Source organism: Hemibagrus wyckioides, linkage group LG05 (assembly GCF_019097595.1).
Source record: "Hemibagrus wyckioides isolate EC202008001 linkage group LG05, SWU_Hwy_1.0, whole genome shotgun sequence".
Taxonomy (NCBI): Eukaryota; Metazoa; Chordata; class Actinopteri; order Siluriformes; family Bagridae; genus Hemibagrus; species Hemibagrus wyckioides.
In genome coordinates, this window is record NC_080714.1 from 13421405 (window position 1) to 13445536 (window position 24132).

The window sequence follows — 24132 nt, forward strand, 5'->3', positions numbered from 1 at the left end:
GCCAGAAAAATCTTGTGTATTTTAAAGGTCAGAATGCATGTATGAAATTACCAGTAGCTAATAATCTTTTATCTGTATGCATTGTCCTCTTGTAATACATATTTTCATCACTGGTATGAGGATGCAGTTCAAACATATGGCCTTCTTTTTCTTATATATAATCATTATTAATTGGTATGCTGTGATAATTCGGAGATCTTTTCTATCTCATTCGTCTTGTACTTCTGAGAGCTAGGTGCCAATGTAACTCAATAGTTCTTATGCCTCAGAGCCTATTTGACACTGGTTTTAATTTTTTTAATTTTTTTTTTTTTGCCTTTTTGTTTTAGCATGTGATTTTTCTTACACAAAAAGGGCTTAATTTTTCCCACTTTGTTTTTTACTGTTACAGTTTATTTTATTGGGCCTTTATTTACTGTCTCTTATTTACCGAATGTGAAACTGCAGATATATTATTTTCAATAACTCTGCCATTTTGTTCCGAGTCGTACTAACTGGCTGAATACATAGTTATCAATAAAATGCCTTGATGTTTTCATGCATTTCACTCCATTTTTCAGAAATTGGGGGTGGGGGTACGGGTGTAGGCAGTGGATCATATAATATATTGAGGGTTTTTAAATGATCCAATTCAGTTTTCAGTTAAATTTAATCATAGAACAAATCCCAACCTTCTGAAAACTGATTCTCTGGTGATATTCATGTATTTCAAGCAATCATTCTTTTACACACTTTTCACACACTAAGATGAATATACTTTGCACAAATTTTCAACTCAAACTTGTTAGAAATTCTGAATTTAACCCGTTTGTCTGTGCATGATCACTTCCCAATAAATGCAGTCATCCTCAGAATCCAGTGGCGGACCGTCAGGGCCAGCAAAGCCTTCTCTGCTGGCCTAAACAGCAGTGATCTGAATCACTGACTTGCATTTTAATATATTTAATATATTTTTCCATGAATGTGTATTAAACTATTCCCAATAGTCTATTCTCTACATGTCATAGCTTTTCTCTTCCGCGCTGATTCCAGTAATGTATATTTATGATAGGAGTATTTATCCAATCATATTTCAGCTAGTGGCTGACATCAGTGTTCCTAGAGTGAAAATCTGCCGTAAAGCCCTCAGAATTAATAGTGCAGGCGCCCGTAGCTTAAAATAAGTGGCAATGGAATTGTTACATTAACCAATCAGATTTCAAGTAGGCATCACTGGGGCCATCTAGCAGGCATGCGATTACGTCAGCAATTTCCCGTCCTTTGATTGGATAGTTGGAGTAGTCCGAGGCAGCGACCCGCCCATATACATTGTTTCTATATTCTCTGCGTCTCATTTCGGTAATAAAATGGACTATTCCTTGTGAGGTGTGAAATACTGTAGACTAATTTCTTTTTTACTTTGCTATTTAACGGTTGATTAGTATGTATTGCCGTGGCTTCCCAGGAGCGATTCTAGAATTTTTATTTAAGGGGGGCTCAGCCCCCAATGAGGGTATAATAGTAAAAAAAATAAATAAATGAAATAAAAATAAAGGTTTGACTAACAGTGTAAGGTAGTAAACTTATTGCAGCATTCAACTGTATTGCATAGATGTGTATAACATTTGAGTACTGAACAAGCCAAATACGAGGCTTCCTGATCACACACACACACACACACTTGTCCTCTGATCCTCGCTCTGCGATTCCGCGGTCTGCGGATTGAAGAACGCGCTGAAAGACGGGAAGAGCCGAAGTCTGCCACCGTTTCATATGAAATTTAAAGGGGACTGAGGCGATGACGAATTTGTGTATAGTTTATGGAGAATCGCAGAATTTTAGGAGGGCTGAGTAGAAAATATCAGGGGGTCATAATCAGGGGCGTCGCTATTCATTCGGGGCTCGAGCCCCGGATGATTTATCCCGAATTTTGCCACCGGAATGTAGAGGAATTAATAAATGTTGATCGTTTTAGTTGAGCACTGTTACCGTTCACTGTACACGATTTTGACTGACATCTCTCTCCGCACGCGCGCGCGCACACAACAAAATACCGCGAGAGTGTGCGCTGGAATAGGCTCTAGAACCGCTCTCGTGACACTTTAATGTCACGAGACAGCGTCGCGTTCACACCACGTGACTAAAACACCTTACAGCCCTTGAGCGGGACAGCAATAAAAACGGTCAGAAAACATCTTATTATTGAGATTATAGCCTAACTTTTCATTTTTAATGTTAACACAGTTGATAAAAGTCGGCTAAAAAAGGAGGCCCACTGTCTCTGATTATGAAAACCCCTGACATAAGGACCCTTTTGAATATTATTCCATACCCAAGACGTACAAAAGCCTTTCATTAAATAATCCTAAAGATAGATCTAAATAAAATATTAACTGTTAAATCACTAAGACATTACAGTCTGAACATCATGACTTTCTATTATACAACTAATGCAATATTTAAGCTAAAATACAAACATGGTTTAGGTGAACAATGGGCCCGAACAGACTCCATCATTCGGCTGTTCTGTTAATAGAAACGGGAATTCTCAGCACTATAATTACTAGTATGGTAATTGACCATTTTGCTCAAGGCTCGGAGATACTCTCTGATGATTCCACCCTCAAAGAAATAGGATAGAAAAGTCAACAAGAGCATGAAGTAGACAAGATACAAGCAGCAAGACAGATGAGACAATAAGAGATGAGAGAACAATAAGAGAAGAGAAGCTGTAAAAAATAAACAAAGAATAATTCATACAGTAGTGGCAGCATAAATCAGGAGTTAAATAATAGGTGCACGGATAATATAGATTATTGTAAAATAATAGTAATAATAAAGGATCTGCACAGCACCGCTTCACACTCAAGCTGTAACAAGGATAATATTGCATGGCATACCTGTGAGAGAAAATGTAATGAATTTAATGAACTCCTTTTTTAGTAGCAAGACTCTGAAATGATGGGAGGAGTCAGAAAAAAGATTGAATGAAGTTTTCTAAAGTTGCATACTGTTTGTGTTAATTTAGATTAGATTAGATTCAACTTTATTGTCATTGCACATAGTTACAAGGCAACGAAATGCAGTTAGCATCTAACAAGAAGTGCAAGTTAGCAGTGCAATATGAACATATATACAGATATATATGAATAAAAGCTATATATAAATTGGATTTACAAATATATATATATGAATATACAGTATAAAGTGAGCAAGGATGGATATTGTGCATAGAATATATAAATTAATGTACAGAATAATTGTAAATTGACAGATATATATGAATGTGCGGTATAAGAAATATACAGAAATTATATATAGATGAATTTACAGTGTATGCAATAGTATGAAATATACATATGAATAAATATGAATAACTTTACAGCTGGATGGATATGCAGGGAGTATACATATACACACACACCTATATACCTATATGAATATACATATCTATGTGCAGACTATACAAACGAATGTACAGAGTATTTACAGAGATATATTACATCACTGCTGGGTTTATCAGTGTGTGGGGGGAGGTTACTGTCCCTGTAAGGGGGTTAGTGAAGCTTAGTTCACTAAGGTAACCACTGTGGGATAAAAATTGTTCCTTAGCCTGCTGCTTTTGGCTTTTAGGCATCTGAACCTTTTTCCAGAGGGAAGGAGAGAAAACAGTTTATGTGCAGGGTGAGAGGAGTCCTTCACGATGCTGCGAGCCTTACGCAGACATCGTTTCTTATAGACTTCCTCAACGGCAGGGAGTGGAGTCCCAATGATACGTTGGGCGGTTTTCGCCACCCTTTGAATCGATTTACGGTCCGAGACAGAGCAGTTCCCGTACCAGACTGTAATACAGCTGGTTAGGATGCTCTCTACTGCACAACGGTAGAAATTGTTCATTATGTCCGTAGAGAGGTGATTCTTCCTCAGTAATCTCAGGAAGAAGAGACGCTGGGATGCTTTCTTAAGCAGACTGGAGGTGTTGGAGAACCAAGTTAAGTCCTCAGAGATGTGGACCCCCAGGAACTTGAAGCTGGTAACACATTCAACCATCGTCCCATTGATGTACACAGGGGAGTGTGTGTTACCCCTTCTCCTCCTAAAGTCCACAACGAGCTCCTTGGTTTTACTGGTGTTCAGGAGCAGGTTATTGTCGGCACACCACTCGGCCAAGTGCTTTACCTCTTCCCTGTAGTTTGTCTCATCGTTGTGTTTATTATTATTAATATTACATAAAAATGCTCTTACAAAACGTGTTATTCTTGCTTACCCCCTCTCCCTAAGTAGCCCTTGATGTTTTGGGCTCAGCCCCTGATGTTTTCAAATCCTAGATTCGCCCCTAGTCATAATGATTGTATAGAGGTGGATTAATTCAGGAAGGACACCAGTGAAGGCCTAGGTGTGAAATGCACGGTCCGCCACTGTCAGAATCCAAACGTTTGACTGATGGTGTCAGTTCTATTGTCAGATTAGTGTAAAGCTGCAGTATACCATATTTCATTTCATCAGAATTATGGTGCCTAAAAGTTATAATTGAAATTTTGCCCTGCCTGTGTAGAAGACGAAGCCCCAAACTTTGAACGCCTCACATTTTTTCCTGAACATTCTTTTAAAGTTTTGTGGGCATGCATTTGACCAAATTATGTTACAGCTGTTTGTGTAAACTAAGTTCCTCTTGTGGTGGCCAAATTGTTTACAAATAACATATTTATAATAATTATAAGTTACACTGTACTAAGTACTATGGCACCCAAATTTGAGTTCCAGCACCCAAAGATACTCTGTAAATCCTGTTTTAATATGATTAGGCAGGAGTAATTGTTTGAGGTGTCATCCAAGGAATTAGAATGAGAAAAACATTTTTTTGTCACAATATATGATTTATATATTATATATACAATATGCAATAAAATTATGTAACAAAATAGTGACCTGAATAAACAAGAAGAAGGGGAAAATGTATTGAAGGCCACTTGGAGGCTAGTCTCCATTAGTTTACAGTTGATAGCCTCAACACGGCATTTAGAATGTTATGAAATTGTAATTTATATCCTGAATTTATATATTCCTGATAATCTGAGCCAGCAACTTGACTCTCCTGCTGTATGTGCCCTGTAGGGGGGTGTACTAGTTGAATGTTCTGCTGAATGCACCACCGTCTGCAGAGCACTGTGGTCCTGGATGGAGCGGATGCTCTCCTAGGTAGTGAAGTGACGGGTCAGGGGTGTTTTGGCAGCGAAAGGGGGACCAATACGATATTAGGTAGGTGGTCATAATGTTGTGCCTGGTTGGTGTGTATACGTCAGTGGCGGCCGGTCAATCGGGGGTGCTGAGGCGCCGCCCCCTTAAAGTTAGCCAGGGAAGAATGCTACTTTAACACGTTAACAATAATTCTATTTTTAATAACGAAATAAAATCATTTAGTCGTACTATTCCTCTGTTAGTCATATTATCATTTATTTAAAATAAAAAAGTCTGTATTTCGCTCATTTGTGTGTGTGTGCGCGCGCGCGCGTGCGGGGCGCCGGACAAACGAGTGTGTATGTGGTTACGTAAACTTTTGAAAAGCATGTGACTTGAGGCTGAGCTCTGATTGTTTTATCTTATCAGTAATGATACATAATCACATGATAAATGGTTATTTACAGTCCTGCATTACTAACAGTTTGATTTTAAGTTAAAACAAGAAAAATCCAGTCAGTTTCTATATTATAGTATAGCCTGAGTAAGTGTGAGTGTTTCCTGGCCTAAAATTGTATCCCAGTCCGGTCTTGCCCATCATAAAGACTCGAACACTCAGTTCGCATGAAAACTTACATAACCAGGCTGGTTAACTGAATCTAACTGATAACTCACGCCAAAATGGTGATAACGGTGCAGCATGACATCATATTCAGAGTACAGTTTTAGTCATACCAAATGTGTCCCATAGGGGTCAGCCTGTTAAATCATCTAGCAAAGACAACGACGTAATGAGACGGAAGTGAAGACATTTTTTTTTTTTTTTTATCTCGACACCGGCAAGATGGCTGCGGACACGCAGGTTTGTGAGCTAATCGTGGCATGAATTCATGCTTTATTTTTGAGTGTTTTCATAATCATTTTGTTTTAGATATAGCACTCTTAACCACACATATTTTAAAGAAGGACAGTGATATGGAGTTTTTTTTGTGATTGTTATGACACATTTTTATAGATACATCACGCCAAAGTTACTAGTGCGAAGAGATTTCACAGAACGAAGAGCCCAGCCGATGGCTAAGCTAATTTAACTGCTATCACTGTTAAAGCCACATCACTGCTAGGATCACAAAGAAGTTTAGTGGGAACACACCGAGTGCACAGCTGAATAGATACACTGAAAATGTGTCCTGAAATGTTGCGAATTTTGCCATAATTCAGCTAGTCGTCATATAGTTGTTTTTCTCTAAATTAAGAACACCAAGTTTAGTATTTATTAGTGTCTTGTCCTTGGCAATGATAGCAACAATACACTTTCATGTAAATTTGTGCACATAAACAAAAAAATTGCTTGTCGTTATTATTGAGACATACTTGGCTATAAATATTCGGTCAGATTTTTCACAACTGCACACATTTCATCTAGATGTGTTAAACAGTATGGTGGCAGTCCACCTGCGTTTCTGGTGGGCAAAAGTACTTTTTGCTGCTCAGGTGTGTTCTGTTAGATTGATTTTTTTTTGTAAACAATTGATATCTTTGAATGAATGACATTTTGAAGCTGAAAATTCTAAGGGGAAGTGGCACAAGCATTACAACAAACAAATGTAATGTCTTGAAAAAGAAAGAAACTACTGGTGTACTAACAACATGACACTGAACCAGTTGGCCCTTGGCGGCAACAACAACAGCAGTTAATGGTAAAAAAAAAAAAAAAAGTGAGAGCTGTGAAGAAAAATAAAAAAACAATGGTCAGTGACATTACCAACAACTTCCACGGTGACGGTATCACAATCCACCCTTCAGTGAAGACATCGAGAGCAGAAATATAGTGACCATACCAAAAGATGCAAACCATTTATCAGTAGACCAAATTGGAATTTACAAAGAAATACAGAGATGAACCACAAAAGTTCTGTAACTAAGATTAACCTCTACCAAAGACCACAGCGTGGAGAAAAAAAACAGATCTGCTCATGATTCAAAACATGAGTATATTGGTCAAGGATGGAGGTAGTGTTATTGGTTGGGATGGCTACTTCACTAGGATCACTAATCGTTACTTAATATAACCCAAGATGGTAGCAGCAGAATAAATTCAGGAGTCTACAGGACTGTATTTGTCATAGTCATATCTTTCAACATTCATCTGTTATCTCTGAAAGCTCTAACTGGTGCTAAGCTTGTGAAGGCAACATTATTTCAAAATTTATTTATGAAAACATGTAACAACATTTCTCATAGAATTTTATAGAGCATTCCCCATTGCTTGTCCTCAGTGTGGTTTCTTCATTGGTCAGCATGTTCCTATATTCATTCACGGAAGATCTTTCGTTAATAAATCATACAATACAATAACTTTCAGTCTATAAGGTAAGCAACAGCAGTGTTCATGCGATGACCAAAAGGCCTTTTCTGTGTTTGTTTTAAACTACATCTTGGACTGTATAAATTTCTTACTTATCATGGCAGGTTTCTGACACACTGAAGAAGTTTGCAGTGAAAGTGACTACATCGAGTGTTAAAGAGCGCAAAGAAATTTTAGAAGAACTGAAAGAATGCATAAATGGCAAGAGTGAGTTTTGAATTGACAATACATAGCATCTGTCAAGTATTCTTTATGCCCCCCATCTCTTGATTTAAGAGTTTTATGTTCCCATGTTATCTTAGATCTGCCTGAACCAGCTATCAAAGGCCTATGCAAGCTCTTTTGTCTTACCCTTCATCGATACAGGTAAAGGGGAAATAAAATGTCCATGTAAATGTAAAGATGGAAGGACTCACAATTGGAACAAAAGAAAAATATTGTTTACTATGTTACTAGAAGTTCATTAGTTTGAATTTCAGTTTTGATGATGAATTGTGTCCAGGTTCTATATCTTATCAAAGCTGAATGTAATTTTTGACGTTGCTTCAGGGATGCAGCTTCTCGCCGTGCTGTCATTTCTGTTATTGACCTACTGGCCAAAGCACAGCCTGATGCCATTGCTTCTCACCTACCATCTGGCCTGCTCACCTGTGGAGTTGTCAGTAAGGGCATAATGCCAGGGTACGATTAACAAATTCCTTTCTCTCTTACTCTTTTATATTGTGAAAATCACTATATCAAGCATCCATCTTGTAATACATGCTATATATTCTTTTTGTTAATCTTTTTTATGTCTTTTTACAATTTATATTGCACACATTTGATTGTAAATGACTTTACATGTTGTAAACAATTCATACATCTTATTTCCACTTTCACTGGCCTCAAACTCATTGCCATGTTAAGTTTGATCCTGACTCTTTTGTTGATGGATTGATTCTTGTCTCTTGATGCAGGAGGAGCACAGCATCGGCTTCTTGTTGTGCCCTTCCCTGGATTTACCTAATAGTTCGTGTAGTCTTCCCCATGTTAGAGAACAGAGGGGCACCCCACTGGAAAAAAATGGTTAGCTTATTTTGTCTTTTTTCTGGAAATGTCCGAAGCCCCCAAACCCCCCCCCACACACACTGTTTTTATTAATTTTTTTAATAGAACCCCTGAGAATAGTACAGAATGCAAAGTGTATACAATTATATAATACAATTTCCAACACTTATTAAATGAATGAATAAAATAAATAAATTAAAAATATAATTACTCATATATTATTACATTAACAGTTATCAGAATGATGTCATTCATTGATACAGTTCACTTCAGATTCCAATTTACAGTCATCTTTATATAACATTCCAATTTATCTGTTAACTAACTGTGTAAAGGGGGACCATATTTTTTTTAACTGCTTCATTTCTAACTATATATGTGCCAGTTTTTCAAGAGCTATGTTATCAGACATCTCTTTGAAACATTGTGTAGAAGTAGGTCTTTAAATGCTTTTCCAAGGTAAAGCAATAACTCTTTTGGTTTGTATTAAACTGAAATACTGTATATGAGCTTCCATTTACTTGCATTTACAACAGGCCTTACAGGACATATATGCAATAGACATAATGTAGGTTCCAAAGGAATATTTCCTCCACTCATTTCTCAGATCACATTAAGAACCACTTTCCACCCACAACATTCCAACATACAGTAAAACAGTGTGTCAATTTCCTCTTTACATTTTATGTAATTATCTGGGATTTAAGGATTAATCTTAGGCAATTTAACTTGGGTAATATATGTTCTAAGCATCCATTTGTATTGTAGTATTTGACACCTAGTATTGATAGATTAAGTTTGAGCCAAAAGACAAGACATTCCTCTACAGTGATTTCCACAGAGATCTCTTTTCCATGCTAAAAGATATAACCGGGAGTTATCCTTTGATCCAGCCAGTAGTTTCTTGTAAAACAGGGAAAGTATTTCTGTCATTCATGTGGTTTCAGTCAATTCGCTCTAAGATAGAAAGTGAAGGTTTCAAATATGTTTTTATATTTGAATATAATGCTGTGTTTGAATGTTCTCTAAAATCTGCTTGTATGTGTCTGTGTGAGAACAGGTGGAGGTGCAGAGTCTGCTCCTTGCTGAGGCCATGGGTGGAGCCCCCAAAAATGCTATCAAGTCTGTCACCAAGCAGCTTAACAAGTTGTGGAAAGATGTGAGACCATCAGCAGCAGAATTACATATTTGTCATATTTCTTTTTAAGCCCGGGATCTCAATTATAAAACCCTATTCACTGGAAAACTTTGTGCTTGACATACAGTCAAATTGTATGAAACATGAAGCAGCTTGGGGTTTAATTCACAATAGTGAATAAAAACATTTGCATAACAGCTTAGAGTTAACTTTAAGTGACTGAAGGGGCAAAAATTTGGGATCAAAATTAAAATATGTTAAAATATTACCTGTGGTAGCCATAGGTAAAGTTATTCGTGTTTCAATTCTCCTGTCATGATTTTTTAAAATTTCTTCTACATTCTATTGAACAGTAGTAACAAATGCATCACTTAAAGCTAGTCATGAAAGTAGTTCTCCAGAAATCATTCTGTGACTAGGAAGAAGCATGAAAAAAAAAATACACATTTACTGTTACATTTGACAGTATATTTTTGGTGCTGGCAAGAAGACACAGGACACAGCAGGTGCATTTGAACAGTTTCCTGTATACCTGGACACAATCAGGCAAAGGACCACATTCATTAATAAGAAAGACAGAGAAGCAAAATTTTTGTGGGGTAGAAAGGTGACTTTATTATTCTCAGGGTGAATCCACAAAGAATGCATTTGGTCAATCAAAGATCACTATTTTTTTTTAGTTCCATCTGTATGGCTGAACTTGTCCCTCATGGGGACCTGGGCAAGAATGGTAACTAAATACAGCACAGGTACTAAAGTACAGCTTGTGTAAAAGAACTATTATATGCTTATAAATGGGGCTCCTGGGTGCCTTTATGCATTTTGTCTGAGAGCCTAAAACAAAAGCTTTACAGCTTCAGTTATTATTTATTTATTTTTTCTATTTTATTTGTTATATTTATCTCCAGATTCCAGGGTTGGTTGATCAGTACATGAGCACCCTTTTGAGCTTAGACCAGAGTCCTTCCTCTCTGCCTATGTTGGCTGCATGTGTGGACTTCTGCACTTCTCAGAAAGACATGGCCACCATCAACAAGCACAAGGTAGGGGTCTTCCCTAACACACAACTTCTTCTTAACAGCTTCTTACACACAAATTATTTTTCAGGCTTGTTTTCAAACTCATCTGTTACATGTGTTCTTTTAGGCAGCTATCTTAGATCTCTACTTGAAGACTGTGCTGATGAGCAAAACCAGACCATTCCAGCACATTATGGTTAGTGGGACCAGAACTTTTTGAACAAGTGCTCATTCTTTTTTTTCTTTTTTTTGAGCATTTTGCATTATCTGGGGAAAAAAAAATCTGTTTGTTTTCAGGCTAAAAGTGGTTCTTTGCTTCACCATGTTTCTCACGCTGAGTTCAAGGAACAACTCTTGCCCGCTCTACAGAAAGCCCTGCTGCGTAGCCCTGAGAACTCCATGCAGAGTAAGATACACACTAATACACATTCTACACTGGAACTAATATTGTTTGGCTCATGCTAAAATGCTACTACTTTTTTTGCATCCTCTTCCCTCACTTGTGTGCTCTCTCTCTCTCTCTCTCTCTCACATACACACACACATGTTTAGCCATCTCCTCCATGCTGGCTTCACTTACTCTTGATCTCAGCCAGTATGCTTTGGACATTGGGAAAGGCCTTGCCAGTAAGTGTAATACTACTACTTATTTAATTAAATAGAAATGTTTGATTGTTTGTCTATATTTTGACTGTGTGCGCTTGTGTTTTTCAGGCCAGCTAAAGGCAAGTAATGTGGAATTAATGGAGCATGCAGTTCAGGCTATGCAAAATTTAGCCCAGCAGTGTAGTGACCCAGCTGCCATCCAGGATCTTGTAACACACCTCTTTAGGATTCTTGGAGGTGAGAGAAATTTTAGTATTTGTGGTGGGCTGCATAAGACATATTGCAGGGGTGGGTGAATCAACAGTAAACGTCACCATTTCATCCAGGTTCCTACAAGCAGTAAGGGTTCCAATGGCTAGCATGTGGATGTCTGTGACACTCCAAGGATATTTCCAGATTATCACTGACCCACTGCCAGACCAGTCATGTTGGTTGATGTAGGCAGCATATTGCTTCCCATGGCATCCCCAGACTCTTTTACGTTGGTCATAGGTGCTTACTGTGAACCTGCTCTTATCCATAAAAAGATTCTGGATTCTGGCAGTGCCTTTCCTGTTTTTCCTTGCAAAAGCAGCAGATCCTGGTCCTGTTTTTGGTATGTTGCCCTTCTATGGCCCTGTCTAGCCTTCCTCATGTTACATCTCCTGGTGTCTCCTCCATGCTTCTGAAGCTGTACTGAGAGACACAGAAGCACCTTGTGATGATATGTATGCATGTACCATCCTGGAGGATCTAGGCTACCTGTGCAGCCTAATTGGGTTGCATGTACTGGTTGTAGGACTCTATCAAACACAAAACTAGAGACAAATCAGTCAGGGAGGATAAGAAGAGACCACTTGCAAAACCATTCCATTTTTGGGGGTTGTTTTGCTGTCTTGCCTCTCCAGTGCAACTGCTGTCACTTTAATTTGCACTGAAGCAGGTGAAACTGATTCACAATCATGTATGCTTTCTAAAATAAATTATGTGATATGATTTCTCTTGTTGCTTGCAGGTTCAGAGGGGAAACTCACTGTAGTGGCCCAAAAAATGAATGTGCTTTCAGGTATTGATTGTATGGACTTAATCTTGTGCCTAAAGATTAAAATTTAATAACTAAATTACGAGATTCAAATCTTTAAAAGGATTATGGATTCATACTCTTGTTTTTCTGGCATTTTTTTTTCTATTTGTAAATTTATTAATCTCATTTTTGCTTCTGGAAACTTTTTTTTGCTTTGAGTCTTTAGCAGCAGATACACTGTACTGCATTATTGTAATGAGGAGATGGAATGGAAACAAAAAAGTCTAAAGAGGCAATTTAGATGCTAGCTTCAACCTAGTCACAGTTATTTTTTGAACTGCTACTTATCTGGATGGAATGAGGACACGTATGATAAGGAAAAATGTGTGAATGCGACTACAAACAGTTCAGTAGCTACTCAGATTATTTTTCTCAGCTTTTTAACGCAATTACAATATAGTTTCCCTTCTGTTGAGTGTTTGGCTCTGTTTCTTCTGCGATGTCAGAGGACATTCCACCTTTAATGGGGTGGCCATGGCTAACTTTCACAGCAATCTAAAAGCAAGTCCCATTCCAGCAAAAAAAAAAAAAACAGAGTATGAATCAGAATTAGTCTTTTTGAAAAATCTGTTTTGATTTTTTTCCTCATTATTTGCATTTACAATATGTTTTTCAGTTTGATAATTAATATTTTTATAATTTGCTTGTGGAGTTATTTGAAACTATTTGAAAGTTGCAGCCAAATTAAATTTGTACGGGTTTTCCTTCACCCTCTGCTTTTTCCTTTTACTGACTTTATTGATTTCAGTGTTTGTCTATCTGTGTTTAGGGATTAAAAGCTGTAGCTGTCATGCAGTCTCTGGCTCTTCCAACCAGTCACTCAGCTCCAGTGTGGTTTTGCAGTTTATCCCATTTCTGCAGCAGGAAGGTAAGCAAGTTCTCCTTCACTGGGCCTCAGGAGTAGCTAAGCATGAGTAATTACATGATTGTGAATATCATTTTCATTTTGCAATAGTACATGAGGGAACACTGGTGCATGCTGTGTCTGTGATGTCTCAATGGATGGCACGTCTGAATGTGGAGGTTCCAGCTGCTTTGAGAGACTGGCTTAAGAAAGCCTTCACACTGAAGTCCTCCACCTCTGCTGTGCGCCACGCCTATCTGCAGGCCATGCTCAGGGCCTTCAAAGGTCAGCAGTTGTATTTTGTGGTGTGTTTTTTTTATTTATTTTTTGTAAGCATTTTTTTCAATTTATTAATTTTATTTCTTTTTATTTATATTACTTATTCTAGGCTAGTTCGCTAATTGTTCATAAATTTGTGTTTGCTATGCTGGGCATAATGATTTTATGTGCCTGCATATTTTTTATTTTTTTCCCTTCCCCTTTTGGATTTCTGAACTCACTTTGTCCATGTTCTAGATTTTTGCTTTTAATTTTGGACACTTTGCCTTCTTTTTATTTCTGTATTTGTCTGTTAATAGGGGACACATTGAGCCAGGCTGTGGATTTTGTTCCTTTCCTCATTCAGACTGTAGAGAAAGCAGCTTCTCAGAACTCCCAGCAGGCCCTCTCTGAGGCCGTGGCAGCTTCACTGCTTCTATGTCATCTGTCCATGCTGGACTCAGTTCCTGGTGAGGCATTATGAGTTTGGAAATTCAAATCATAACAATTTTGTTTGATCTTTTTGATGAAGGTATACCTGTGGTCTCACTTCTCACTTTTATTTGATCCTTCCTGGCTTTGTATATTTATCTTTTGATGTTTCTGTAGAATCTAAACTGACCTCTCTTTGGAACCTGATTTTGGATGAGAAAAAACCTCTCTTTACCACAGAAAAATTTCTCGGGCAGACCAGCGAGGAAGGTTGGTGTCTGTCATAGTTACCAACTGGTAATTTTGACTGCCACTCTGGGATGGTCAAACTTAGATGTGTTTTTTTTCTTCTTTTTTTTTCTTTTACTCCTCAGCACTGTGCACTGTACTACAGCTGTGTGAGAGACTGTTCCTGGACCACCCGCAGAGGCTCAACAACATCAAGGCTCAGTCAGTTCTACCCCGTTATATACATAAAATGATGCCACATGTCTTGATGAATAGGCCATCAGTATTTTCAGCATTCCCTTGACTTGCGATCTCTCTGTCTCTAGTGGGCTTTCCATCCATCTGGTTTTATGTATTCATCCATCAGGTTTTAAGAATTAGCACTTGAATGGTGGTGATAGAAAATCTTTAAGGCCTGAATATTAAAAAAAAAATGTAGTTATTTTAGTTTTATTGTGACTAAGATGAAATATGGAAGTTTTTCCGGACATAAGAAATAGTTTTATTGCATAAATGATGACAGTTCAAATGAAAATGTAAGTCACGTAGACTTACACCATTTGTATTTTTGCTTACTTGAACATAGAATCTTCCTCTGCGTTGCATATAGAGCCTGCCATTCAAATGGCATTGATATTCTCTTCAGTGGCATACTGCCTTTACATCTTTCTTGTTATCTACAGTGAGGGAAAAAATGATTTGATCCCCTACTGATTTTGTACGTTTGTCCACTGACAAAGAAATGATCAGTCTGTAATTTTAATGGTAGGTGTATTTGAACAGTGAGAGGCAGAATAACAACAAAAAATCCAGAAAAACGCATTTCAGAAAAGTTATACATTGATTTGCATTTCAATGAGTGAAATAAGTATTTGATCCCCTATCAATCAGAAAGATTTCTGGCTCCCAGGTGTCTTTTTATACAGGTAATGAGCTGAGATTACAGTAGGAGCACTCTCGGGGAGTGCTCTTAATCTCAGCTCATTAACTGTATGAAAGACACCTGTCCACAGAAGGAAGCAATCAATCAGATTCCAAACTCTCCATCATGGCCAAGACCAAAGAGCTGTCCATGGATGTCAGGGACAAGATTGTAGACCTACACAAGGCTGGAATGAGCTACAAGACCATCGCCAAGCAGCTTGGTGAGAAGGTGACAATAGTTGGTGCGATTATTCCCAAATGGAAGAAACACAAAAGGACTGTCAATCTTCCTCATTCTGGGGCTCCATGCAAGATCTCACCTCATGGAGTTTCAGTGAGCATGAGAACGGCGAGGAATCAGCCCAGAATTACACTGGAGGATTTTGTCAATGATCTCAAGGCAGCTGGGACCATAGTCACCAAGAACACAATTGGTAACACACTACGCCGTGAAAGACTGAAATCCAGTAGCGCCCGCAAGGTCCCCCTGCTAAAGAAAGCACATGTACAGGCTCATCTGAAGTTTGCCAGTGAACATCTGAATGATTCAGAGGAGAACTGGGTGAAAGTGTTGTGGTCAAATGAGACCAAAATCCAGCTCTTTGGCATCAACTCAACTCGCCGTATTTGGAGGAGGAGGAATGCTGCCTATGACCCCAAGTACACCATCCCCAGGTGACAGGACAACTGCACCGAATCAAAGGGACGATGGATGGGGCCATGTACCGTTAAATCTTGGATGAGAACCTCCTTCCCTCACCCAGGGCATTGAAAATGGGTCATGGTTGGATATTCCAGCCTGACAATGACCCAAAACACATGGCCAAGGCAACAAAGGAGTGGTTCAAAAAGAAGCACATTAAGGTCCTGTAGTCTCCAGACCTTAATCCCATAGAAAATCTGTGGAGGGAGCTGAAGGGTCAGCCACAAAACCTTAATGACTTGGAGAGGATCTGCAAAGAGGAGTGGGCCCAAATTCCTTGAGATCTGAGATGTGTGCAAACCTGGTGGCCAACTACAAGAAATGTCTGACGTCTGTGATTGCCAACAAGGGTTTGCCACCAAGTACTAAGTCATGTTTTGCAAAGGGGTCAAATACTTATTTCACTCAATAAAATGCAAATCAATATATAACTTTTTTGAAATGTGTTTTTCTGGATTTTTTTGTTGTTATTCTGTCTCTCACTGTTCTTTGTCAGTGGGCAAACGTACAAAATCAGCAGGGGATCAAATAATTTTTTCCCTCACTGTATATGTAAAGGCAGTAAGCCACTGAAGAGAATATCAATGCCATTTGAATGGCAGGCTCCATACACTCTCTCTACACACTCTCTCCAGGATGTACCATCGGGCAATAGTGGCTGTGCTCCTTTGTCGAGTATATCATGTGCGGAAGCGTGCCCATCAGTGTGTAAAGAAACTTTTTTCCTCACTGGGTGGCTCTAATCTTGCCCACGGCCTTCTGAGAGAACTGTGTGCTGTCATCAACAAACATAAGGTCAGAGTTTTTTCTTTAACAGAAGAGAAAGTACTTTTGCTTTCTTATATTTTATATTTACTTTTGTTATTGTTAATCTCTCTGTTTTAGGTTTTGCCCCCAGAAGCTCTTCAGACTGAGGCAGGAGAGTGGACTGAGCTTGGCCGCTTATATATCCCCCCATGGATCCTCTTAGAGGCTCTAAGGGCTCTGTGTGCAGCTGCAGGCCAGTGGAATGATTCAAGTGAGACTGAGAAACTGGCCCTAGTTATTATCCTTGTGGCCCACCACCCATCCATTGGTTTGTTCATTTTTTTTGTACATTACTTTTGCTTGTTGATTTTGTTTTAATATACACACATACTGTTTAGAAATAATGTGTACTTTCTTTTTCCCATACATGTGTTTGAGACTTTGATCTCAATAGTTGTTGCCAGATTTACTAATTCTGGGTTACCTTGGAGAAATAGAAAGAAATAGCCTTTATTTGTCACATATACATTACAGCACAGTGAAATTCTTTCTTAGCATATCCCATCCTTGGAGGTTGGGGTCAGTGCACAGGGTCAACAGTGCCCATGGAGCAGAGAGGGTTAAGGACCTTGCTCAAGGGCCCAACAGTGGCAACTTGGCAGAGAGAGATTGAGCTTGACTTGAGAGTAAAGTAAAAGTTGGTTTATAAACCAACTTTGAGAACCGTGTTTTCAGTGCCAGTACGAAGCAGATGGATGGAGAGATTTCATTTCAGATGTTTGAATTTTACTAAATGTACAAACATGTTTTGTATTTTGTGTTGTGTTTAAAGGTGACAAAACAGTTAATTAAATGAAGTTAAATCTTTATAACAGTAATGTGTACAAAAAATTAAGGGGTCTGACTACTTGAAGATCCTAAAAATTATATACTGCTAAAGTAACATTGTAAAATTTAATTTTTTTTTTTTTTTATTATTACTATGAATCCTGTTTACATTGTAATACTAAGATCACATTGTGATATATTTTTTCTTTTCTCTTTTACAAAGTGGCTGCCAAATCAGAACTATGGCCTTTGCTGTTGTCCAGCATGAATATAGATGCTACTATGTTTATTGACCAGCATTTACAGACAATCCTCCCGCTACTGTTGGAGGGAAATGCTGACAACCAGGTGTGACATCCATTTATGTTATAATCAAACAAACAAATGTTTTGCTGCTGCTTGTAAATAATATACTAATATGTCTGTGAAAGAAATTACAAAATTGTCCAATTAAGTCAGTCTCCCTCTCTAGGCTGTGAGAAATGCCATTGGGGAGTTGTCGAACCTTTCTCCTGGGAAACTGCTCCCTTGTGTAATGGATCATGTAATCCAGAGACTGTCTAATCCAGCACTGAAGCAGGTAACACCTCAGGAATATGCCATCATGAAGACCCCAGAGGGAGAGCTGTATGACAAGAGCATCATCATGAGGTAAGAGATGAGGACAGAATTTTAATATTTGTCCCTTGTGTGCTCGGTGCAATATTGATTTCTTCTTGTATTTACCCTACGTGTCCCATTATGCTCATTCAGTGCCCAGCAAGAGAGCACCAAAAAGGGCAATATAAAGAGAGAGAATAAGGCATACTCTTTCAAAGAACAGATAATTGAGCTTGAGCTAAAAGAGGTAAGCTGTTTTGGACTTAATATCACTACCATCGGTTTTTTCATTTTCCTCTTTTTTGTTAACTTTTAATAATTTTTCCATTGCATCTGCTTCAGGAAATTAAAAAGAAAAAAGGAATTAAAGATGAGGTGCAGCTTACCAGCAAACAAAGGGAGATGATGCAGAACCAGCTGGAGAAGGAGTGCTCTATCCGGAAGAAACTGCAAGAGGTGTTAAGGGGCAATATTTCATTTCATAATAATAATTACAGTTGCATTTCTGGCATTTGGCAGACGCCCTTATACAGAGTGACTTACATTTTTATCTCAGTTTATACAACTGAGCAATTGAGGGTTAAGGGCCTTCCTCAGGGGACCAGCAGTGGTGGCTTGGTGGACCTGGGATTCAAACTCTCAACTTTCTGATCAGTAGCCCAACACCTTAACCACACTCCACAATAACAGTATCTATTTTAGAGACGCATCAATACATTTACATTTCAGGCATTTGGCAGACACCCTTATCAAGAGCAACGTACATTTAATATGACTGAGCAATTGAGGGTTAAGCAGTGGCAGTTTGGTGGACCTGGGATTTGAACTCACAACCTTCCAGTCAGTAGTCCAACACCTTCACCACTGAGCTACCACAGCTTTTAATTGTAAGATATTCATATACACTTGAGTTTGGGGTCAGGGTGCAGGTTTGGTCATTATGCATTGAGGGCCTTGCTTTTGGCACTGTTCTTTCCTTGATAGATACTGACCACTGCAAACCAGGAACACCCCACAAGAGCTGCAGTTTTGTAGATGCTCTGATCCAGTCGTCTAGCCATCACAATTTGGCCCTTGTTAAACTCGCTCAAATCCTTACGCTTGCCCATTTTTCCTGCTACTGACGCATCAACTTTGGGGACAAAATGTTTACTTGCTGCCTGTTATATCCCACCCACTAACAGGTGCCATGATGAGGAGATAATCACTGTTATTCACTTCACCTGTCAGTGCACATAATCTTATCATAATGTGTGTGTGTGTGTGTATATATATATATATATATATATATATATATATATATATATATATATATATATATATATATATATATATACAAGTGTGTGTGTATATGTGTATATGTGTATATGTATATATATATATATATATATATATATATATATATATATATATATATACACACATACAGTGGATATACAGTGGCGATCAAAAAAGAACAATTTATGAACACTTGATTTTTTTCAGGAATAATGTAATCTTCATTGCTCAACATTTGAAGGAATTTTGTTGTGGCTTCACCACACTAATAACTTGACTGCCCATGACCCTGTTGCCAGTTCACCACTGTTCCTTTCTTGGCCCATTTTGATAGATACTGACAACTGCAGACCGTGAACACCCCACAAGAGCTGCAATTTTGGAGATGCTCTGATCCAGTCGCCTAGCCATCACAATTTGGCCTTTATCAAACTCACTCACGGCGACACATTTTCCACATTTTGTTATATTACAGGCTTATTCAAAAATGGATTAAATTCATTATTTTCCTCAAAATTCTACAATCACCCATGATGACAATGTGAAAGAAGTTTGTTTGAAATCTTTGCAAATTGTTAAAAATAACAAAACGGAAAAATCTCTTCTACATATGTATTCACAGCCTTTGCCATGACACTCAAACTTGAGCTCAGTTGTTTCTACAACTTGAATGGAGTCCAACTGTGGTAAATCCAGTTGATTGGACATGATTTGGAAAGGCACACGCACATGTCTATATAAGGTCCCACAGTTATGTCAGAGCATAAACCAAGCCATGAAGTCCAAGCAATTGTCTGTAGACCTCCGAGACAGGATGGTATCTGGGGAAGGGTACAGAAAATATTTTGCAGCATTGAAGGTCCGAATGAGCACAGGGGCCTCCATCCGTAAATGCAAGAATTTTGTAACCACCAGGACTCTTTCTAGAGTTGGCCGCCTGGCCAAACCGAGTGATCAATGGAGAAGGGCCTTGGTCAGGGAGGTGACCAAGAACCCGATGGTCATGCTCAAACAGCTCCAGCGTTTCTCTGTGGAGAGAGGAGTACCTTCCAGAAGAACAACCATCTCTGCAGCACTCCACCAATCAGGCCTGTATGGTAGAGTGACCAGACAGAAGCCACTCCTCAGTAAAAGGCACCTGACTGCCCGTCTGGAGTTTGCCAAAAGGCACCTGAAGCTTGTAGCATCATACTCAAAAAGACTTGTGGCTGTAATTGGTGCCAAAGTTGCTGCATCAAAGTACTGAGCAAAGGCTGTGAATACTTATATACACTACCAGTCAAATTCAATGTTTTTTGTTTAGGGATTTATTTTCTACATTCTAGAACAATACTGGAGATTTCAAAACTATGAAATAACACACATGGACCTAAGTAATCCATATGTAATGACAACAAAAAATAGTTGTTATTTTAAGACACGAAGGTCAGGTGTTCTGGAATAGTTCTTGTATTGTCAAGTGCATTTGCAAAACCCATCAAGCACCATGAAGAAACTGGCTCACATGAAGACCATCCCAGGAAAGCAAGACCAAAATTTACCTCTGCTGCTGAGAAGTTCATTTAGAGTTACCAGCCTCAGAAATCACCAATTAACAGCACCTCAGATTAGAGCCATTATGAAGGCTTTACAGAGCATCAGTAGCAGACATATCTCAATATCAACTGTTCAAAGGACATTGTGTATTTCGGCCACCTTCAGCATTGTTTTACAATGTAGAAAGAAATAAACATCAGGAAAGACCATGGAATTAGAAGATGTGTCCGAGCTTTTGACTGGTAGTGTTTGTATATATGGTATGTGTGTGTACTAATAGGAATTTATTCAGATATCAATAGATATTTTGTATTAATTGGAGGTTTTTCTAAATCCTTTCTTGTAGATTTGCTTGCTGGAGTAAAGAAAAATCTAAATATGATCTATAGTTATATGTGGGGAGTGACGCTATTAATACAAGACGTCTAATTAATCACATATTCACAGGTTTCCAAGGATATGAATAAGTCAGATCAGCATTAGCTAGCCAGCTGATTTTCAGGACAAATATTTATGGATAATTTAGTTACCTACGTCGTAGGAAATATTTCAAGATGTCTTTACGGTTTTCAAAGAGTGTTAAAATTAAAAAAAATTAAAAATAGGGTAAAAGGATATAGTATATGAGCAAAACGCCCATCTCAAAACACACAATACATCCAACCTTGGGGTGGATGGGCTACAACAGGAGGGTTCCATTCCAGTTAGCTGAAACAGGAATTGGAACGATATGGGCAAAGGAGCCTGGTAAAAGACCATGTGGGTTTTTTCCCCTAATGTTCATCTTTTCAATTTTTGTGCACCTGTGCCCACTGTAGCCTCAGATGTTTGTTCTTGTCTGATTTGATTGAAACCTGATGTGGTCTTCTGCTGTTGTAGCCTATTCACTTCAAGGTTTGATATTTTGTGCATGCTTTTCTGGTTGTAAGGAGTGATTATATTACTATAGCAACATATCCTACCTCTTAACAAGGCATTTCCACCCACAGATAGTTCACTCGCTTAATGTTGTTTTTCACACCACGCTGTGAAAACTTGTCAACTGAAGCTCTTGACCTGTATCTGTTTTGCATTGCGCTGTTGCTACATGATTGCCTGATTAGATAATTGCATGAATATACAGGTGTTCCTAACCATCAGTGATTATAAGCTAGATTCTGAACTCCTTTATCTCTTCTTCAGTTGGATATGGAACTGCAATGCACAGTGGGGCTTTTGGAGGCCATTATGGCTTGTCACCCTCCTCAGATTTCTCACCACATTCCTAGAATCCTCCAAGTGCTCCTGCCCCTACTGCACTCACCATTAGCTGCTTCTCATGTGCACCAAACCTTCCTCCATATTGGCACATGTGTCCTGCAAAATCACTTGCACTTCCTGGGTAAGAGCGCCATTCTAGTCTGCTGTAGTTTATTATAGCGTTGCCATTTTTGTTGTGCAGTTTGGTTCCTTTTAAGTTCTATTCAGTCTTCAAAGATATACCTTGTTTGTAAAGTTATGTGATCCCTTTTATGGCTGTTTTGTCACTGTCTAGCACTTCATGTGGGTCATGTGACCTTGCGTCTTTTGAAGCCGGAATGTGAACTGGATCTAGCTTGGTCTCAGGAGGACCTGAACACAGCTGCACGTCGGACCATCCAACTGTTGTACACACAGACAGTGCCATATAGAGAGGGTAAATCTGGTGAGACCACACACACTAATTAGAAATGAAGAGTCTTTCCAGTGAAGTGCCTCAGTGTTTGTAGTGCTGCATCATACCAACACTCACTCACATAGGCCTTTTGGACTATTAGTCAACAAAGCTAAGTGCATTAGTTTAGTCATAAAATTATCTACAACTGTATAATATGGGTTATATATTTTGTATGCTGAATGTTTTTATACTGTTCATGTTTTAAAAATAATTAGTTATTTGGAACACTGTCCAAATTGCTCAAAATTTAGTGTATGATGTGCACTATATGGCAAATGTGACCCAAAAAAAAGACTGCTCAAGTTATTTTTTCTTGCAGATGTGCGTCCCCTGTCTGCACCGGCTTTTTCTTTCTGTTTCCCACTGCTGCAGGCCGTCCTCAGCATAAATAGTGGGATATCTGAGGAGACAGAACTCATGCTGACACATGCACTACAGATTATCCACACACACTCTCAGTTGCGCTCCAGCAGTGATGCCACTGATGTACTCATTGATGAGGTAGAGAATTACAATACTTTTTAGATAATGAAATGGTAATGTGTAATAATGTGTACATTTTCTGTTCTGCCTCTACTGAAGATTTTGAATATAAATCTAGCTATAAATGTTTCGCTGATTTTACAGAATGGTCCAGAGCTTCTCCCCCGTGTGAACATGCTGTTACTGCTCACCAAAGTGATTGGTACCTCTACACCACGACTGCAGGTATGAAGTGGTTTTGGTGGTATATGGATATATTTAGTAGCATGTTCTTGGTAGTGGACTTAATTGTTGTAGTGTGTTAATGTGTTTTTATTTGAATGTCTTATAGGTGCTTGCATCAAGTTGTCTTACCACTCTTTGTGTGAGTGCTGGAGGGCAGGAGGGCTGTGCATTGGCTGAACAAGCTGAGATTGACGTGCTTCTAGAAGCCCTGCTTTCTCCATGTTTTTCTGTTAGGGATGCAACCCTCCGGGTATGTTTGCTCTGTTATTTTCTTTCTATTTTCATTTTTCTGCTCTGGAAGTAAAAATGGCCTGCACTTCTCTCCAATCAAACAAAATAATGTTCAAGCTTTATATGTAATTTATATCCATACATACACTCTGTCTCATACATATATATATATATATATATATATATATATATATATATATATATATGTAATGTATACACTATATTGCCAAAAGTATTCGCTCACCCAACCAAATAGTCAGAATCAGGTGTTCCAATCACTTCCATGGCCAAAGGTGTATAAAATCAAGCACCTAGGCATGCAGACTGTTTTTACAAACATTTGTGAAAGAATGGGTCGCTCTCAGGAGCTCAGTGAATTCCAGCGTGGAACTGTGATAGGATGCCACCTGTGCAACAAATCCAGTCGTGAAATTTCCTCGCTCCTAAATATTCCACAGTCAACTGTCAGCTGTATTATAAGAACGTGGAAGTGTTTGGGAACGACAGCAACTCAGCCACGAAGTGGTAGACCACGTAAACTGACGGAGCGGGGTCAGCAGATGCTGAGGCGCATAGTGCGAAGAGGTCACCAACTTTCTGCAGAGTCAATCGCTACAGACCTCCAAACTTCATGTGGCCTTCAGATTAGCTCAAGAACAGTGCGCAGAGAGCTTCATGGAATGGGTTTCCATGGCCGAGCAGCTGCATCCAAGCCATACAT

General features: G+C 38.7%; 1 protein-coding gene across 8 annotated transcripts in view; it reads left to right on the forward strand.

Annotated features, from left to right (window-relative positions):
- Positions 1 to 5928: 5928 nt before the first annotated feature.
- Positions 5929 to 24132, forward strand: part of gcn1 (GCN1 activator of EIF2AK4) — a 52018-nt gene continuing 33814 nt past the window's right edge. For 6 of the 8 annotated variants that reach the window (XR_009204585.1, XR_009204584.1, XR_009204586.1 and 3 more), the window contains exons 1-28: positions 5930 to 6019; positions 7630 to 7732; positions 7828 to 7891; positions 8075 to 8206; positions 8482 to 8590; positions 9633 to 9731; positions 10619 to 10753; positions 10857 to 10925; positions 11027 to 11135; positions 11282 to 11356; positions 11444 to 11572; positions 12330 to 12380; positions 13168 to 13266; positions 13354 to 13527; positions 13821 to 13970; positions 14110 to 14202; positions 14307 to 14382; positions 16423 to 16582; positions 16673 to 16862; positions 17586 to 17710; positions 17835 to 18013; positions 18116 to 18209; positions 18305 to 18418; positions 21959 to 22157; positions 22311 to 22460; positions 22792 to 22973; positions 23100 to 23180; positions 23287 to 23430. Coding sequence is in view for 1 of the 8 variants with exons in the window: in XM_058389769.1 (XP_058245752.1) it covers positions 6002 to 6019; positions 7630 to 7732; positions 7828 to 7891; positions 8075 to 8206; positions 8482 to 8590; positions 9633 to 9731; positions 10619 to 10753; positions 10857 to 10925; positions 11027 to 11135; positions 11282 to 11356; positions 11444 to 11572; positions 12330 to 12380; positions 13168 to 13266; positions 13354 to 13527; positions 13821 to 13970; positions 14110 to 14202; positions 14307 to 14382; positions 16423 to 16582; positions 16673 to 16862; positions 17586 to 17710; positions 17835 to 18013; positions 18116 to 18209; positions 18305 to 18418; positions 21959 to 22157; positions 22311 to 22460; positions 22792 to 22973; positions 23100 to 23180; positions 23287 to 23430 (3303 nt within the window). In the remaining 7 variants the exon portion in view is untranslated. Of the gene's footprint in view, positions 6020 to 7629; positions 7733 to 7827; positions 7892 to 8074; positions 8207 to 8481; positions 8591 to 9632; positions 9732 to 10618; positions 10754 to 10856; positions 10926 to 11026; positions 11136 to 11281; positions 11357 to 11443; positions 11573 to 12329; positions 12381 to 13167; positions 13267 to 13353; positions 13528 to 13820; positions 13971 to 14109; positions 14203 to 14306; positions 14383 to 16422; positions 16583 to 16672; positions 16863 to 17585; positions 17711 to 17834; positions 18014 to 18115; positions 18210 to 18304; positions 18419 to 21958; positions 22158 to 22310; positions 22461 to 22791; positions 22974 to 23099; positions 23181 to 23286; positions 23431 to 24132 lie in introns of all 8 variants that reach the window. The other 2 variants (XR_009204590.1, XM_058389769.1) reach the window with 2 other exon arrangements.